We start from the raw sequence: 18,370 nt of genomic DNA, 5'->3' as shown, positions 1-18,370 counted from the left end.
TTTTTAAACCCTTTATATTCTAACACTGTTCCGCTCAGACCGCACTGTATACACAAACTATATAAATCATACTGTAACAAGCTCAAAGGCTCAGGGAACCAGCGAACGTTCAATGTAACTTTTATAATAATAAAATAAACATAAACAAGCAGTCAGGTGAACTAACAGACTGTGTGTGTATTGTGTGTTCATGAGCTCTGCTGGAGTTAAAGTGTGTGTTTTGTTCAGGATGACAGTGTTCCAGAGATCCATCTGTATCCCAGCACGTCTCAGACGATCCGTGTTTATTCTGCGACGGACCTGACGGAGCGGGACGGGCCCGTGTTGCTCTCGGACCTCTGTGTCAGGACCGGATGGTAGGAGTGTGTGTGTAAACTGTGGGAAAGTGGGAGTGTAGAGCGGAGACAACAACCAGTCGAACACAGACCTGCTACACACACTCATTATACAGACACATGAGTGCTTTTAGTGTTTTCAGTGATGATGTGCATATCTGGCTCAAAAAATGTGTTTTGGGGTTTCATGATCCTTTAAAGGAAACAGGAAGTTTGATCTTAGTTGATCTGGGCAGAAACCATTAAAAAACATCCTTTTTTAATGTAATTTTCTTGATCACAAACTGGACGTTTGAAATGTTTCTAGCATTGCCACGAGGTTAGAGACCAGGAGCCAGTAATGTATATGAGCCAGTCTACCACGTCCAAAGACACAATTATTATGGATTAATAATTAGCCAAAAAAGTCAAGTCGAGTCACCTTCATTTATACAGCGCTTTAACAATATAGAGTTTCACAGCAGCTCTACAGTGATAACAGGAGATTACAGTAACAGAGATTGTTTAGGCTTTACAGCAGATCTAGAATAAAGTTATTGTCCAGATAAAGTTAGTTTTGATTGATTCACTTCCGTTGTAAAGATCATTAGTTATTAACTTAGCGGCCGCTAACACGACACCGTTCTAACAGAAGACAGAAACTTTTAATGTGTTCTGGCCGTTCATTCACACACAATAGCGTTTGAAGCTCAAGAACGCAAACTTTGAAACAGGATCCAAGGTGCAAGTTTTGAAAAATTTTGATTAGCAAAGTGATTAAAAAAGTGGACCGAAGTAAGATTTTCCGCAAGCCGTTAAACCCAGCCGGATGTTGTGCTGGCAGTGGTTTATGTGTGTGTGTCCTCGATGTGCAGCTGGTTGGTGTTTGATCAGCCTGGATTCAGCGGCTCGTCTGCCGTTCTGGAAGCTGACGGGAGAATCACGCCGGTTCTCCAGGATTCCCTGCTGTCCCGTGTGAAGAGTCTTCGGCCAGTGAAACTGGTACATATTCACCCCTTCCCGACCACAGACACGCTCTTCACAAAGTGCTCCGTAAACATCACGTTACTAACACAGAAAGAGGTCGTCTGAACCGATGCCAGAGCCTCAGATGTGAAGACAGCAGCGAGTGCAAGCTAACGGCTGCTGTTTCTCCTGTGTTTCAGGCTGGACTGCGGGTGACGAGACCTCTGGACCCGAAGGTAAGACAGACAAACAGATGCTGATGTTCAAACAGATGCTGATGTTCAGAGCTGTTCTCAGATCAGCGGATGAGATTTCTGTCTCCTGTGTAGGTGATGTTGTTTGAGAAGCCGCAGTTCCAGGGTCAGTGCTGGGAGCTGCTGGATCACACACCCCGTCTGAGGGACATCGAGGGACCCGCCGCCGCCTCGTCTCTACGGGTCACCGGGGGAGTGTGTGTGTCTCTGATTCTCATGAAACAAGTGATGCTGTTAATGTTTCAGATGGAAACATCTGCAAATTGATGAACTTCTGTTGTGACGACTGGCTGGAAGTGTTTGTGTGTAAGTGTGAGTGTGTCTATGAGTATGTGTGAGCGTGTGAATATACGAGTGTGTGAGCATATGAGCGTGTGAGTATATGAGCGCGTGAGTATATGAGCGTGTGAGCATATGAGCGTGTGAGTATATGAGCGCGTGAGTATATGACTGTGTGAGTATATGAGTGTGTGTGTGAGTATATGAGTGTGTGAGTGAGTGTGTGTATGAATGTGTGTGAGTATATGAGTGTGTGAGTATATGAACATGTGAGTATATGAGTGTGTTAGTATATGTGCGTGTGAGTATATGACTGAGTATATGAGTGTGTGTGAGTATGTGAGTGAGTGAGTGTGTGTGAGTATGAATGTGTGTGAGTATATGAGCATGTGAGTATATGAGCGTGTTAGTATATGTGTGTGTGAGTATATGACTGTGTGAGTATATGAGTGTGTGTGTGTGTGTGTGTGTGTGTGAGTATGAATGTGTGTGAGTATATGAGTGAGTGAGTGTGTGTGTGAGTATATGAGCGTGTGAGTATATGACTGTGAGTGAGTATATGACTGTGTGAGTGAGTATATGAGTGTGTGAGTATATGTGTGTGTGAGTGTGTGTGAGTATGAATGTGTGTGAGTATATGAGTGAGTGTGTGTGAGTATGAATGTGTGTGAGTATATGAGTGAGTGTGTGTGTGTGTGTGTGAGTATGAATGTGTGTGAGTATGAATGTGTATGAGTATGAATGTGTGTGAGTATGAATGTGTGTGAGTATATGAGTGAGTGTGTGTGTGAGTATATGAGCGTGTGAGTATATGACTGTGAGTGAGTATATGACTGTGTGAGTGAGTATATGAGTGTGTGAGTATATGTGTGTGTGAGTGTGTGTGAGTATGAATGTGTGTGAGTATATGAGTGAGTGTGTGTGAGTATGAATGTGTGTGAGTATATGAGCGTGTGAGTATATGAGCGTGTGAGTATGAGCATGTGAGTATGAGCATGTGAGTATATCGTATATGAGCGTGTGAGTATATGAGTGTGTGAGTATATGAGTGTGTGAGTATATGAGTGTGTGAGTATATGAGTGTGTGAGTATATGACTGTGAGTATATGACTGTGTGTATATGACTGTGTGAGTGAGTATATGACTGTGTGAGTATGAGTGTGTGAGTGAGTGTATGTGAGTATGAATGTGTGTGAGTATATGAGTGTGTGTGTGAGTATATGAATGTGTGTGAGTATAAGTGTGTGTGTGAGTATGAATGTGTGTGAGTATATGAGCGTGTTAGTATATGTGCGTGTGAGTATATGAGTGTGTGTGAGTATATGAGTGTGTGAGTGAGTGTGTGTGAGTATGAATATGTGTGAGTATATGAGTGAGTGTTTGTGTGAGTATATAAGTGTGTGTGAGTAGATGTGTGAGTGTGTGTGTGTGTGTGTGTGTGTGTGTGTGTGTGTGTGTGTGTGTGTGTGTGTGTGTGAGAGTATATGAGCGTGTGAGTATATGAGCGTGTGAGTATATGAGTGAGTGTGAGTATATGTGCATGTTGGGTATATGAGTGTGTGAGTATATGAGTGAGTGTGTGAGTATATGAGTGAGTGTGTGAGTATATGAGTGAGTGTGTGAGTATATGACTGTGAGTGAGTATATGACTGTGTGAGTATATGAGTGTGTTGAGTGTATGTGAGTATGAATGTGTGTGAGTATATGAGTGAGTGTGTGTGTGAGTATATGAGTGTGTGAGTATATGAGTGTGTGAGTATATGAGTGTGTGAGTATATGAGTGTGTGAGTATATGAGCGTGTGAGTATATGAGTGTGTGAGTATATGAGTGTGTTGAGTGTATGTGAGTATGAATGTGTGTGAGTATATGAGTGTGTTGAGTGAGTGTGTGTGAGTATGAATGTGTGTGAGTATATGAGTGAGTGAGTGTGTGTGTGTGTGAGTATATGAGTGTGTGAGTATATGAGTGTGTGAGTATATGAGTGTGTGAGTATATGAGTGTGTTGAGTGTATGTGAGTATGAATGTGTGTGGGTATATGAGTGTGTTGAGTGAGTGTGTGTGAGTATGAATGTGTGTGAGTATATGAGTGAGTGTGTGTGTGAGTATATGAGTGTGTGAGTATATGAGTGTGTGAGTATATGAGTGTGAGTATATGAGTGTGTGAGTATATGAGTGTGTGAGTATATGAGTGTGTGAGTATATGAGCGTGTGAGTATATGAGTTAGTATATGTGCGTGTGAGTTTATGAGTGTGTGTGAGTATATGAGTGTGTGTGTGAGTGAGTGAGTGTGTGTGTGTGTATGTATATGTGTGAGTATATGAGTGAGTGTTTGTGTGAGTATATAAGTGTGTGTGAGTAGATGTGTGAGTGTGTGTGTGTGTGTGTGTGTGTGTGTGTGTGTGTGTGTGTGTGAATATGTGTGTGTGTGAGTATATGAGCGTGTGAGTATACGAGTATGTGTGAAAGTATATGAGCGTGTGAGTATACAAGTGTGTGTGAGTATATGTGCATGTTGGGTATATGAGAGTGTGAGTGTGTGAGTATATGTGTGTGTGAGTATATGAGTGTGTGAGTATATGTGCGTGTGTGTATATGAGTGTGTGAGTATATGTGTGTGAGTATATCTGTGTATGAGTGTGTGTGAGTGTGAGTTAGTGTGTGTGAGTATATGATTGAGTGTGTGTGTGAGTATATAAGTGTGTGTGTGAGTAGATGTGTGAGTGAGTATATATATGAGTGTGTGTGTGTGAGTATGTGCGTGAGTATATAAGTGTGTGAATATATGTGTGTGTGTGTGTGTGTGTGTGTGTGAGTATATGAGCGTGTGAGTATACGAGTGTGTGAGTATATGAGTGAGTGTGTGAGTATATGTGCGTGTGAGTATATGAGTGTGTGTGTATATGTGTGAGTGTGTGAGTATATGTGTGTGTGTGAGTATAAGTGTGTTATTATTTGTGTACAGCTGATGTTTCCATCAGTCACATGAACACACTGCTGGTCAAAAACACTCAGTGTGTGTGTGTGTGTGTTAGATGGGTGTGCTTCTCCAGTGAAGGGTTCAGAGGTCATCAGTGTGTGCTGGAGGAGGGGGAATACAGCGACTGTACACGACTGTTCGGAGGAGCTGAGCTGACGATCCAATCACTGCGCTTCATTCAGACTGTGAGTGTTCCTGATGTTTCCATGGCCTTCATCAGGCCTGTGCTTGTGTAAATGCTTCAGAGGTCCATTAGTTCGTCACCTCAGTATTGTTGCTGTTAAGATGTTAAAAATGAGAAAAAGTGGATGAGAAAAGATCATTGAAATGCCTCAATGTGAGCGACCTTATCAGGGATCTTGTGTTTGCTAATGACCCGTCACGTTCCCTCAGGATTTCCTGGAGCCAGTGGTGTGTGTGAAGAGCTGTGATGAGGAAACCGAGGTGTGTGTGGACGTCCCGGATCTGCAGGAGTCCGACAGCATCAGTGTGAAGAGCGGAGCGTGAGGAAGCGTTTCAGAACACGATGAGAGCCACAGAGAGCGAAGGCCTGCTCACACGAGAACTAGAACTATAATGAGAACTACACTAACACTCAAACGCTTGCGGTCGGGAAGATTTTTTATGTTTTTAACAGAGGTCTCTTCTCACCAAGACTGCATTTATTTGATCAAAAAACAGTGAAATATTATTCCAGTGTAAAACAGCTGTTTTCTTGTGCCAGAACTCTCTGTGCTGGGTTGTGACAGGAAGGGCATCCGACGTAAAACCTGTGCCGAATCATGTGTGTGTGAAGCAGACCCTGCAAATGAGCGGGAATAACGCTAAGAAAGAGAGAGAGAGTAAATCAGCTGTTCTCTATGTGAATATATAGTAGTGTAATTTATTCCTGTGATCAAAGCTGAACTTTCAGCATCATTACTCCAGTCTTCAGTGTCACATGATCCTTCAGAAATCACTCATATATGATGATTTTTTTAGCCGCGTTTCATGTGACACTGAAGACTGGAGTAATGATGCTGAAAGTTCAGCTTTGATCACAGGAATAAATTACACTTTACTGTATATTCACATAGAAAACAGCTGATTTAAATCAGAATAATATTTCACAATATTACTGTTTTTTTTGTATTTTTAATCAAATAAATGCAGCCTTGGTGAGCAGGAGAGACTTCTTTTAAAAACATTAAAAATCTTACCGATCCTCACCCTTTGACTGGTAGAGTATATCCCACACCAGCAGACGTTTATTCTAAGAGCGCTGTCGCTTTAAATGCACAAGCTCTTTAAAGCAGGATTGCTCTCTGTGATATTGTTTCTCTGTGTCGTTACCGTTAAAGTTCTGGTCCTCGGTGTGAAGGGCTCCTGACAGCAGGAGTCTGATGTGTGTGTGTGTTTCAGGTGGGTGGCGTACAGCGGCAGGTGTTTCACTGGACATCAGTATGTTCTGGAGAAAGGCCAGTATCCCGGGCAGCTTCAGTGGGGCGACGGCCAGAGCTCAGCTCAGTCCCTGCGGGCCGTTCACAGGGTGAGACACGCTCACACACACACACACACACACGCTCACACGCACTCACACACACACTCACTCACGCATACACACACACACACACACACACACACACACACACACACACACACACTCACTCACTCACTCACTCACACATGCACACACACGTGCGTGTGTAGATTCAGGGTGCATGACAGACTTTCATTGGTGCGTCTCTTTTTCTCCACAGGAAGTGTCTCGGATCGCGGAACCACAGTTTTTGGTATGTTTGCATTTCATTTGCTGCTAACAATATTCAGAGGCTGCGTCACTCGAAGCGTCACTGCATCACACATGCACAGTTTTACATAGGTTGTGAACAGATGGAAGGATGCAGCCTCTGAATTGGAACTCGGTAATGAGTCTGGCGAGTGCCGCTAATGTGTTTCTCTCTGAGCGCCGCTAATGTGTTTCTCTCTGAGCGCAGCTAACGTGTTTCTCTCTGAGCGCCGCTAACGTGTTTCTCTCTGAGCGCAGCTAACGTGTTTCTCTCTGAGTGCAGCTAACGTGTTTCTCTGAGCGCCGCTAACGTGTTTCTCTCTGAGCGCAGCTAACGTGTTTCTCTCTGAGCGCAGCTAACGTGTTTCTCTGAGCGCCGCTAACGTGTTTCTCTCTGAGCGCCGCTAACGTGTTTCTCTCTGAGCGCAGCTAACGTGTTTCTCTCTGAGCGCAGCTAACGTGTTTCTCTCCGAGCGCCGCTAACGTGTTTCTCTCCGAGCGCCGCTAACGTGTTTCTCTCCGAGCGCCGCTAACGTGTTTCTCTCCGAGCGCCGCTAACGTGTTTCTCTCCGAGCGCCGCTAACGTGTTTCTCTCCGAGCGCCGCTAACGTGTTTCTCTCCGAGCGCCGCTAACGTGTTTCTCTCCGAGCGCCGCTAACGTGTTTCTCTCCGAGCGCAGCTAACGTGTTTCTCTCCGAGCGCCGCTAACGTGTTTCTCTCCGAGCGCAGCTAACGTGTTTCTCTGAGCGCCGCTAACGTGTTTCTCTCCGAGCGCAGCTAACGTGTTTCTCTCCGAGCGCAGCTAACGTGTTTCTCTCCGAGCGCCGCTAACGTGTTTCTCTCCGAGCGCCGCTAACGTGTTTCTCTCTGAGCGCAGCTAACGCGTTTCTCTGAGCGCCGCTAACGCGTTTCTCTCCGAGCGCCGCTAACGCGTTTCTCTCCGAGCGCCGCTAACGCGTTTCTCTCCGAGCGCCGCTAACGTGTTTCTCTCCGAGCGCCGCTAACGTGTTTCTCTCCGAGCGCCGCTAACGTGTTTCTCTGAGCGCCGCTAACGTGTTTCTCTCCGAGCGCCGCTAACGTGTTTCTCTCCGAGCGCCGCTAACGTGTTTCTCTCCGAGCGCAGCTAACGTGTTTCTCTCTGAGCGCAGCTAACGTGTTTCTCTCCGAGCGCCGCTAACGTGTTTCTCTCCGAGCGCAGCTAACGTGTTTCTCTGAGCGCCGCTAACGTGTTTCTCTCCGAGCGCCGCTAACGTGTTTCTCTCCGAGCGCAGCTAACGTGTTTCTCTGAGCGCCGCTAACGTGTTTCTCTCCGAGCGCCGCTAACGTGTTTCTCTCCGAGCGCCGCTAACGTGTTTCTCTCCGAGCGCCGCTAACGTGTTTCTCTCTGAGCGCCGCTAACGTGTTTCTCTCTGAGCGCAGCTAACGTGTTTCTCTCTGAGCGCAGCTAACGTGTTTCTCTGAGCGCCGCTAACGTGTTTCTCTCTGAGCGCAGCTAACGTGTTTCTCTGAGCGCCGCTAACGTGTTTCTCTCTGAGCGCCGCTAACGTGTTTCTCTCTGAGCGCCGCTAACGTGTTTCTCTCTGAGCGCAGCTAACGTGTTTCTCTCTGAGCGCAGCTAACGTGTTTCTCTCCGAGCGCCGCTAACGTGTTTCTCTCCGAGCGCCGCTAACGTGTTTCTCTCCGAGCGCCGCTAACGTGTTTCTCTCCGAGCGCAGCTAACGCGTTTCTCTCCGAGCGCAGCTAACGCGTTTCTCTGAGCGCCGCTAACGTGTTTCTCTCCGAGCGCCGCTAACGTGTTTCTCTCTGAGCGCCGCTAACGTGTTTCTCTCTGAGTGCAGCTAACGTGTTTCTCTCTGAGTGCAGCTACGAGCCTACAGCCAGACGCGGTACAGCGGAGAGAGCTGCGAGTTTGAGAGTGACTGTGGCGTAACAGGCTTCACGTCCTTCAGGGTGATCCGAGGAAACTGGCTGCTGTTCGATGAGGAGGGATATTCTGGGAACCAGTATATCCTGGGGGAGGGGCTTTACCCTGACCTCACTTCCTGTGGCTGTTTATCGAGTGCCATCAAGTCTTTAAAGCCCATTCCATACGTGAGTCGATGACAGCAAACATCGCCATATTACAGTAGACACAAGAAATAAACAGGCCTCCCGTGACATTGGTATGTGTTTCTGGGTTTAGAGTTTCACGGAGCCGTCCGTGAGTCTGTTTTCTCTCAGCGGTTTCGAGGGCCTTGAAGAAACGTGTTTCTCAGACGTGGAGAGCATGAGCCACTTCTTCAGCCAGTCAGTGAGAGTCACCAGCGGCCTGTAAGAGCTCCTTCACTACTCGCTGTTCCTGTTAATAATGCTCTCAGTCAGGGTGACGAACACGCTGTTGTCTCACAGGTGGGTCGCGTATGAATACGCTCATTTCAAGGGCCGCCAGATGCTCGTGCAGCCTGGAGAATATCCGGTGTGGGGCGATCTGAGCGGCTGGGAGACCATCGGGTCGCTGAAGCCTCTCAAACAGGTCAGTTCAAAAAACAATCACAATTAACTAATCGTGAAAAATGATTCACGAATTACAGTGTACGGGTGGATTTCCTGCAGGGTTCAGTCTGCAAGACTGCCAAATGACTAAAGAAACGTAATTAGCAAAACTGTACATTTCTTGTCTATTACCACCCACTGCCACTCATACCAACGACGGAAATAAGCGCAGTTACAAGAGCTTAATATGTGGGAGAGCGTTGCTATAGAGAGTGACATTATTGTATTGCAATTTGTAGCACTTCAAAGTCAATACCAAATCAAAACTAGTTAGCACATTATTTGAAATTGAAAAGGTTTAATGACAAAATGTGGTTATGATTACACTTAAAATAGTTACAAAATAGATGTATGAGATGATGATAACGTATACCATTGATCTTACCCAGCATATACAGTGGGTACGGAAAGTATTCAGACCCCCTTAAATTTTTCACTCTTTGTTATATTGCAGCCATTTGCTAAAATCATTTAAGTTCATTTTTTTTCCTCATTATTGTACACACAGCACCCCATATTGACAGAAAAACACAGAATTGTTGACATTTTTGCACATTTATTAAAAAAGAAAAGCTGAAATATCACATGGTCCTAAGTATTCAGACCAGGGGCGGCTCTAAGGTCAGTGGATATTCGGGGCTTTAGCCCAAACTAAAATTGGGTATTTTTATTTAAAGGAATTAATTAATTATAAAAGCAATTTACGGGAATAAAGAAAAAGAAAGACTTATTGTATTAGTGAAATAATTGTAACTATTTGCAAATAATATTTTATTCTTAATTATGCATACATTCTCTCTAAATGAATCAAAGAAATTATAGCATATTTTCAATTCAAAAAGGCAAAATTTTATAAATAAATAAATAAAGTTGAATAATTTGCGTCACCAGATATTGTCGGTAGTTGAACATTTCTATTGTAAAACAGTAAAATATTAAATGTTTATCTACTTACATTTTACCAGGCATTCGTTCACTGTTAACACCCTTCTGTGAATGGTAAGCCCCACCTTCTTTAATCATTCTGACATTGATGAGCTAGACGGCTGAACTTTTAGTCTTCCTAACAACAAACAGAGCGCTGCGTAATGGAGTGCATCAGAGCAGCATCTAGAATATCAAATATATTGCAGTGAATCTCTTATTTGCATGTTTATTGCCAATAATAATGACAGGTTTGCGAAAGTGTAGAACTCGGTGAGCTTGCGCAAAACACATCTTCAGCACAGCGACTCATTTAAACGCCTCTGATTGGCCGATGCGTTCATCAGACATGTCTGTGATTGGCTACAATGCTCAACGCTGCAAAAGCACGTCGTAAGTACCTTTAATGCAAAGGGAAAAATATAAATAAAACTGTAATATGCTCTTTTCATGATTAGGTAATCGCGGCTCCTGTAATCTTATTCACATTTTGTTTTTCTGATTAATTGTTTTGCTCTATGAGAAAGACAAGGTAACAAAATATTCGGGGCTTTACTAAAAACCTTTGGGGCTTAAGCCCCCTTAGCCCAGCCCTAGCGCCGCCCCTGATTCAGACCCTTTGCTCAGTATTTAGTAGAAGCACCCTTTTGATCAAATACAGCCATGAGTCTTTTTGGGAAAGATGCAACAAGTTTTTCACACCTGGATTTGGGTATCCTCTGCCATTCCTCCTTGCAGATCCTCTCCAGTTCTGTCAGGTTGGATGGTAAACGGTGGACAGCCATTTTCAGGTCTCTCCAGAGATGCTCAATTGGGTTTAAGTCACGCTCTGGCTGGGCCATTCAAGAACAGCCACGGAGTTGTTGTGAAGCCACTCCTTCATTATTTTACCTGTGTGCTTAGGGTCATTGTCTTGTTGGAAGGTGAACCTTCGGCCCAGTCTGAGGTCCAGAGCACTCTGGAGAAGGTTTTCGTCCAGGATATCCCTGTACTTGGCCGCATTCATCTTTCCCTCGATTGCAACCAGTCGTCCTGTCCCTGCAGCTGAAAAACACCCCCACAGCATGGTTGGACTGTATTGGACAGGTGATGAGCAGTGCCTGTTTTTCTCCACACATACCGCTTAGAATTAAGGCCAAAAAGTTCTATCTTGGTCTCATCAGACCAGAGAATCTTATTTATCACCATCTTGGAGTCCTTCAGGTGTGCTTTCATGTGTCTTGCACTGAGGAGAGGCTTCCGTCGGGCCGCTCTGCCATAAAGCCCCGACTGGTGGATGGCTGCAGTGATGGTTGACTTACTACAACTTTCTCCCATCTCCCGACTGCATCTCTGGAGCTCAGCCACAGTGATCTTTGGGTTCTTCTTTACCTCTCTCACCAAGGCTCTTCTCCCCCGATAGCTCAGTTTGGCCGGACGGCCAGCTCTAGGAAGGGTTCTGGTCGTCCCAAACGTCTTCCATTTAAGGATTATGGCCACTGTGCTCTTAGGAACCTTAAGTGCAGCAGTTTTTTTTGTAACCTTGGCCAGATCTGTGCCTTGCCACAATTCTGTCTCTGAGCTCTTCAGGCAGTTCCTTTGACCTCATGATTCTCATTTGCTCTGACATGCACTGTGAGCTGTAAGGTCTTATATAGACAGGTGTGTGGCTTTCCTAATCAAGTCCAATCAGTATAATCAAACACAGCTGGACTCAAATGAAGGTGTAGAACCATCTCAAGGATGATCAGAAGAAATGGACAGCACCTGAGTTAAATATATGAGTGTCACAGCAAAGGGTCTGAATACTTAGGACCATGTGATATTTCAGTTTTTCTTTTTTAATAAATGTGCAAAAATGTCAACAATTCTGTGTTTTTCTGTCAATGTGGGGTGCTGTGTGTACAATAATGAGGAAAAAAATGAACTTAAATGATTTTAGCAAATGGCTGCAATATAACAAAGAGTGAAAAATTTAAGGGGGTCTGAATTCTTTCCGTACCCACTGTATGTAAAATGTTACCAGAGAGAGAGAGAGAGAGAGAGACAGAGAGTGTGTAGAGAGTAAGAGGAAAGAGGAGGTAAAGAGAGAGAAAGCCCCAAGAAAGGCACCCAGAGAAGAAGAGAGCTAGAGCATAAAAGAGACAGAGCCACAGTTACAATCTTCTTTTATCCTTTCCCTGACCATGTGACTTTAACCCAAATGTGAGACGTTCAAACTGACCAATCAGATCATTACAACTCCCCCCATTGTACTAAAGATGTGACAATTCATAGACCCCCAAAGTACACACATCTCTGCCTTCAGGCCTTGATCGCTGTCAGCCCCTCTGTGCCTTTGGCAACTCCAAATGGTCCTAGTGATAGAAAGAGGGGGTGGAAAACAGGAAAGCAAATGTCTTTGTTCATCTTCAATCCTACAACAGGTTCTGTATGGATCTGGGTTTACACTAGTCTGGTCCTACCAGACTCTCGTACATTTCATTTGTACAGAGACTCTGGCCAATCTCCATTGACAAGCGTTAAAGGGGTCATATAATGCCATTTTTGTACAAGTTAATATGATTCTTTAGGGTCTAAATGAAAAGTTTGTAATATACTTTAATTAAAAATTCTCATTAGTATTGTAAGAAAACACAAATTTTACCTGGTCAAAAACAGCTCTGTTTTCAGCACGCCATTTAAGTGCATGTGTCTTTAAATGATAATGAGCTTTGCTCACCCCGTCCCTCTGTTCTGTGGGGCGTTTTGACACAATACACGTGGAGTGTTACCTTGACAACCGTTGAGGGTATATTTTGGAGAAAGAATGGCAGCGGGAGTCTCTGAGGACTCATTTGTGCAACCGTATCAATTTGAACCGGAGTCGGACCCGGAACAAGATGACGCCCCGAAGAAGTTTGACAATTAAGGCTCGAACAGGACGTTTCTGAATGGTTGGTTAACGTAATGTCACTTTGATCTATCTTTGTATGTACTGGCAGGGTAGAGTAGTGAGATACGAATGCTATGTGTTTACTGATATATACGTTAGTTCATTGACAGATTGATGTTACAGCTAATGGTCATGAAAAACTTTTTTTCCGGTAAATGTAGGCTTGTCCGTGATGCGTAACGTTATCTATGCAGTGTTAGGTACAACTGTCAGGTCAGAGATTAAAGAAAGACCACTGGATGGATTTTGATCATTTTATGATGGTTGTGTACAGGCACTGCCAACACACATTTCAGTACAATCAACTTGTAAAAGTGCATGTACCATTATATGACCCCTTTAACTTCCTTGAAGGCGGGAACTCTGTTGAAGTTTAAAACTATTGGATCTGCCCAGAGCCACTCTAGATCTGCCATAACCAATCGCTAACGTTTGGTCATGTAGTAACCCTACAACTCAAACTAGCGCACGACATACACGTCGTCGTTCTCAGCCACTCCCTCTGTTCGCTGATTGGACCGGTAAAAATTGGCCAGAGAAAACCAGTGAATACACCGCAAACCCAGACGACGTACTGAAGGAAAATGAAAATTGAGTGGAAGTACTTAGGAGGGCGGAGCCAGGCTAGGTTTGCACCATATTTACACCATGAACAGTGATTGGCCACTGCATTAACGTCTGTGATTGGTTACGATGGCGCAGAAGAAATCCGCTCACGAACGCTCTCATCATAACTAACCTGACTGATTGATTTAGCAGTATACACATTTTATTATTAGAACGGGAGTTTTTCAGGGATCGCAGAGCTCGGCTGAACTGATGTGATGTGATGTGACGGTGGGCGATATGACAAAAACATCATATGATCGCGTCACGGTTTTTGTTAATACTGGCTTTAAGACTACTTTAGTTACTGAGCAGTATAGCCAAATGAATTTCCTTATTTTAAAAAAAGAGCTCTATATGGGAATAAAGCATAAAAGAAAAATGAATGACAGATCATTCAGACCAAAGCAGGTGTGATCGATATGACCAAAACCTTATTTTTAATAGTAAACGTATAAATATAATATAAAGGTAAAATAATGACATAAAGTGAAATAAGAACAAAGATGCAAATGACAAACAATAGGACTATATACAATATTAGAACGATATAGTTCCATATAAAGGGTTAGTTCACCCAGAAATGAAAATTCTGTCAGTAATTACACTCATGTTGTTCCAATCCAAGACTCTCGTTCATCTTCGGAACACAAATGAGATATTTTTGATGAGATCTGAGAGCTGTCTCACTCCTCCACAGGCTGCTCTGTAATTTCATTCTGCCGGTCCAGGAAAGTTAGTAAAGACATCGTTAAAATAGTCCAAGTGACTACAGTGGCTCAACCTTAAGTTTATCAAGCGACGAGAATACTTTTTGTATTAACGACTTTATTCAACTCTTCATGTTCCTCCGTGTGTTTCTCTGAGTGAGTTCACGAGACGCATGCGCCAGAACTGAGGAGACGACGCTCACCATCATTGGATGGGAAAGTGTGAAAGGTAAGCCATTCATTGGTCAGGCACTTTCACGTTTTCTCGTTGGTTTCTCACGATTCGGACATCCAGGAAATGCACACTTCAGAACCATTTTAAACATCGAGACCCGTCTCCGTCTTCTCCTCAGTTCCTCATGCGTCTCGTGAACTCACTCAGAGAAACACAGAAGAACATGAAGAGTTGAATAAAGTCGTTTTTTTTTGGCCAAAAGTATTCTCGTCGCTTGATAAACTGATGGTTGAGCCACTTCAGTCACTGGACTATTTTAACGATGTCTTTACTAACTTTTCTGGGCCGGCAGAATTAAATAGAAGCCTATGATGGAGTGAACCCGCTCTCAGATCTCATCAAAAATATCTTAATCTGTGTTCCGAAGATGAACGGGGTTGGAACAACATGAGGGAGAGTAATTACTGACAGAGTTTTCAGTTTTGGGAGAACTGACCCTTTAAAATACTTTAATATCAATTGTTTGAAACGGGCAATTAGGATTTTTGCCCTAAACAACATTATTTGTAAGGAGTGTGTGTGTCATTATTATGAGTCTGCACATGATTCTAGTGTTTCTGTTTGCTTTAATCAGTGTGCTAGACTTGTAGTTTGGCAGTGAATCGGTTGTCTAAAGCACTGAAGCTTTGAGGCAAGTAAATGTCTTCATGTCTTAATGTCTGGGTTTAAATCTCCTCAGCCGAAAGTGTTGGTTCATGTGCGGAGTCGAGCTCTGGATTCAGTTCTGACCAGCGAGAGCAAAGGCGGCTCTTTCCCAGCCAAACTCTCCCTGTGTCCCGCTGACCGCTCTCTGGACACACAGCACTGGATCTTCACCGACGGCCTCCTGAAGAACACGGTCAGTCCAACACACACGTGTTCAGAGAGTATTCTTCAGTCAGTCCAACACACACGTGTTCAGAGAATATTCTTCAGTCAGTCCAACACACACGTGTTCAGAGAATATTCTTCAGTCAGTCCAACACACACGTGTTCAGAGAATATTCTTCAGTCAGTCCAACACACACGTGTTCAGAGAATATTCTTCAGTCAGTCCAACACACACGTTTTCAGAGAATATTCTTCAGTCAGTCCAACACACACGTGTTTAGAGAATATTCTTCAGTCAGTCCCAACACACACGTGTTCAGAGAATATTCTTCAGTCAGTCCAACACACACGTGTTCAGAGAATATTCTTCAGTCAGTCCAACACACACGTTTTCAGAGAATATTCTTCAGTCAGTCCCAACACACACGTGTTCAGAGAATATTCTTCAGTCAGTCCAACACACACGTGTTCAGAGAATATTCTTCAGTCAGTCCAACACACACGTTTTCAGAGAATATTCTTCAGTCAGTCCAACACACACGTGTTCAGAGAATATTCTTCAGTCAGTCCAACACACACGTGTTCAGAGAGTATTCTTCAGTCAGTCCAACACACACGTGTTCAGAGAATATTCTTCTGACATTCTAAACCAAAGTATGAGCCGAACTTCACAAACCGTCTCCTTGGATATTAGTTGGATAGTTTGTTCCCCCTCGGTTAGAATTGCGTTGGTAACGCCTGGATGAGTGAGATTGGCCTGTTTTGTTATTGCTGGAGTCTCTGAAGCTCGTGTAAAGGCTCCGCCCTCTTCTGAACGGAGGCGGAGCTGCAGCTCATTTGCATTTAAAGGGACACACAAAAACGGCTCGTTTTTCTTCACACCCAAAATTTGACAAGCTATAATAAATGATCTGGTATTCTGAGCTGAAATTTCACACACACATTCTGGGGACTCCACAGATTTATATTACATCTGGTGAAAAGGGGCATAATATGTCACCTTTAATGTTAGTTCACAGTGCATTAACTAATGTTAACAAATACAACCTTTGATTTTAATAATGTATTAGTAAATGTTGAAATTAATATTAATGAAGATTAATAAATGCTGTAGAACTATTGTTAATTCTTAGTTCATGTTAACTAATGAACCTTAGTTGTAAAGTGTTACCACTGTGTTCCTGGTACGCTCAGAGAGAAAGTGAGGGTCCGCTAGAGATTAAAACAGTGAAGTGTTCAAGCCCAGTTTGACTGACAGTTCATCGTCAACAAGACTGAATATCTTTGTTTCATTCTGTCATAGTTTTCAGAAACTGAGTTTTACTGTCATGTGATGTTGTGTGTCAGAAGCAGGAGTGCTGAACTTCAGAGACTCTCCGCTGACAGTTCGCAGTGATTCAGTCGTTGTGTGTGTGTGTGTGTGTGTGTGCAGGCACTGCGCGGCTGTCTGTGTGTGATCGGGGCCAAGGCCTGCGCCGGAGCCAGAGTGGCATTATGGGAAGAGCATGGGCGTGTGAACCAGCGCTGGAGTCTCAGCGAGGACGGGAGAATCTGCTCACATCTAAACCTCAGCCTGGTGTTAGACCTCAGAGTGTGTGTGTGTGTGTGTGTGTGTGTGTGTGAGGTGTTAGACCTCAGAGGTGTGTGTGTGTGTGTGTGTGTGTGTGTGTGTGTGTGTGTGTGTGTGTGTGTGTGTGTGTGTGTGTGTGTGTGTGTGTGAGGTGTTAGACCTCAGAGGTGGTGTGTGTGTGTGTGTGAGGTGTTAGACCTCAGAGGTGTGTGTGTGTGTGTGTGTGTGTGTGTGTGTGAGGTGTTAGACCTCAGAGGTGTGTGTGTGTGTGTGAGGTGTTAGACCTCAGAGGTGTGTGTGTGTGTGTGTGTGTGTGAGGTGTTAGACCTCAGAGGTGTGTGTGTGAGGTGTTAGACCTCAGAGGTGTGTGTGTGTGTGTGTGAGGTGTTAGACCTCAGAGGTGTGTGTGTGTGTGTGTGTGTGAGGTGTTAGACCTCAGAGGTGTGTGTGTGTGTGTGTGTGTGTGTGTGTGTGTGTGTGTGTGTGTGTGTGTGTGAGGTGTTAGACCTCAGAGGTGTGTGTGTGTGTGTGTGTGTGAGGTGTTAGACCTCAGAGGTGTGTGTGTGTGTGTGTGTGTGTGAGGTGTTAGACCTCAGAGGTGTGTGTGTGTGTGTGTGTGTGTGTGTGAGGTGTTAGACCTCAGAGGTGTGTGTGTGTGTGTGTGTGTGTGAGGTGTTAGACCTCAGAGGTGTGTGTGTGTGTGTGTGTGTGTGTGTGTGTGTGTGTGAGGTGTTAGACCTCAGAGGTGTGTGTGTGTGTGTGTGTGTGTGTGTGTGTGTGAGGTGTTAGACCTCAGAGGTGTGTGTGTGTGTGTGTGTGTGTGAGGTGTTAGACCTCAGAGGTGTGTGTGTGTGAGGTGTTAGACCTCAGAGGTGAGTCTCTTCTCCATCCGTGTGTGTGTGTGTGTGTGTGAGGTGTGTGTGTGTGTGTGAGGTGTTAGACCTCAGAGGTGTGTGTGTGTGTGTGAGGTGTTAGACCTCAGAGGTGTGTGTGTGTGAGGTGTGTGTGTGTGTGTGTGTGTGTGTGTGTGAGGTGTTAGACCTCAGAGGTGTGTGTGTGTGTGTGTGTGAGGTGTTAGACCTCAGAGGTGGTGAGTCTCTTCTCCATCAGTGTGTGTGTGAGGTGTTAGACCTCAGAGGTGTGTGTGTGTGTGTGTGTGAGGTGTTAGACCTCAGAGGTGAGTCTCTTCTCCATCCGTGTGTGTGTGTGTGTGTGTGTGTGTGTGTGAGGTGTTAGACCTCAGAGGTGTGTGTGTGTGTGTGTGTGTGTGTGTGAGGTGTTAGACCTCAGAGGTGTGTGTGTGTGAGGTGTTAGACCTCAGAGGTGTGTGTGTGTGTGTGTGTGTGTGTGTGTGTGTGTGTGAGGTGTTAGACCTCAGAGGTGTGTGTGTGTGAGGTGTTAGACCTCAGAGGTGAGTCTCTTCTCCATCCGTGTGTGTGTGTGTGTGTGTGTGAGGTGTTAGACCTCAGAGGTGTGTGTGTGTGTGTGTGTGAGGTGTTAGACCTCAG

General features: G+C 44.5%; 1 protein-coding gene across 1 annotated transcript in view; it reads left to right on the top strand.

Moving 5' to 3' along the window:
- LOC311285219 (very large A-kinase anchor protein) overlaps positions 1-18,370 on the top strand; it is a 41,662-nt gene that overhangs the window by 22,435 nt on the left and 857 nt on the right. The window contains exons 8-20 of the mRNA XM_084400777.1: positions 229-356; positions 1,190-1,316; positions 1,481-1,516; positions 1,610-1,731; positions 4,849-4,978; positions 5,187-5,296; positions 6,195-6,321; positions 6,533-6,565; positions 8,425-8,652; positions 8,744-8,871; positions 8,950-9,073; positions 15,162-15,320; positions 16,725-16,884. Coding sequence (XP_084256903.1) covers positions 229-356; positions 1,190-1,316; positions 1,481-1,516; positions 1,610-1,731; positions 4,849-4,978; positions 5,187-5,296; positions 6,195-6,321; positions 6,533-6,565; positions 8,425-8,652; positions 8,744-8,871; positions 8,950-9,073; positions 15,162-15,320; positions 16,725-16,884 — 1,612 coding nt within the window. The remainder of the gene's footprint in view (positions 1-228; positions 357-1,189; positions 1,317-1,480; positions 1,517-1,609; positions 1,732-4,848; positions 4,979-5,186; positions 5,297-6,194; positions 6,322-6,532; positions 6,566-8,424; positions 8,653-8,743; positions 8,872-8,949; positions 9,074-15,161; positions 15,321-16,724; positions 16,885-18,370) is intronic.

Source organism: Rutilus rutilus (assembly GCF_951802725.1).
Source record: "Rutilus rutilus genome assembly, chromosome: 25".
In the NCBI taxonomy this organism is placed as follows: domain Eukaryota; kingdom Metazoa; phylum Chordata; class Actinopteri; order Cypriniformes; family Leuciscidae; genus Rutilus; species Rutilus rutilus.
The sequence above is the reverse complement of the archived record's forward strand: the minus strand, read 5'-3'. Positions and strand labels throughout refer to the sequence as shown.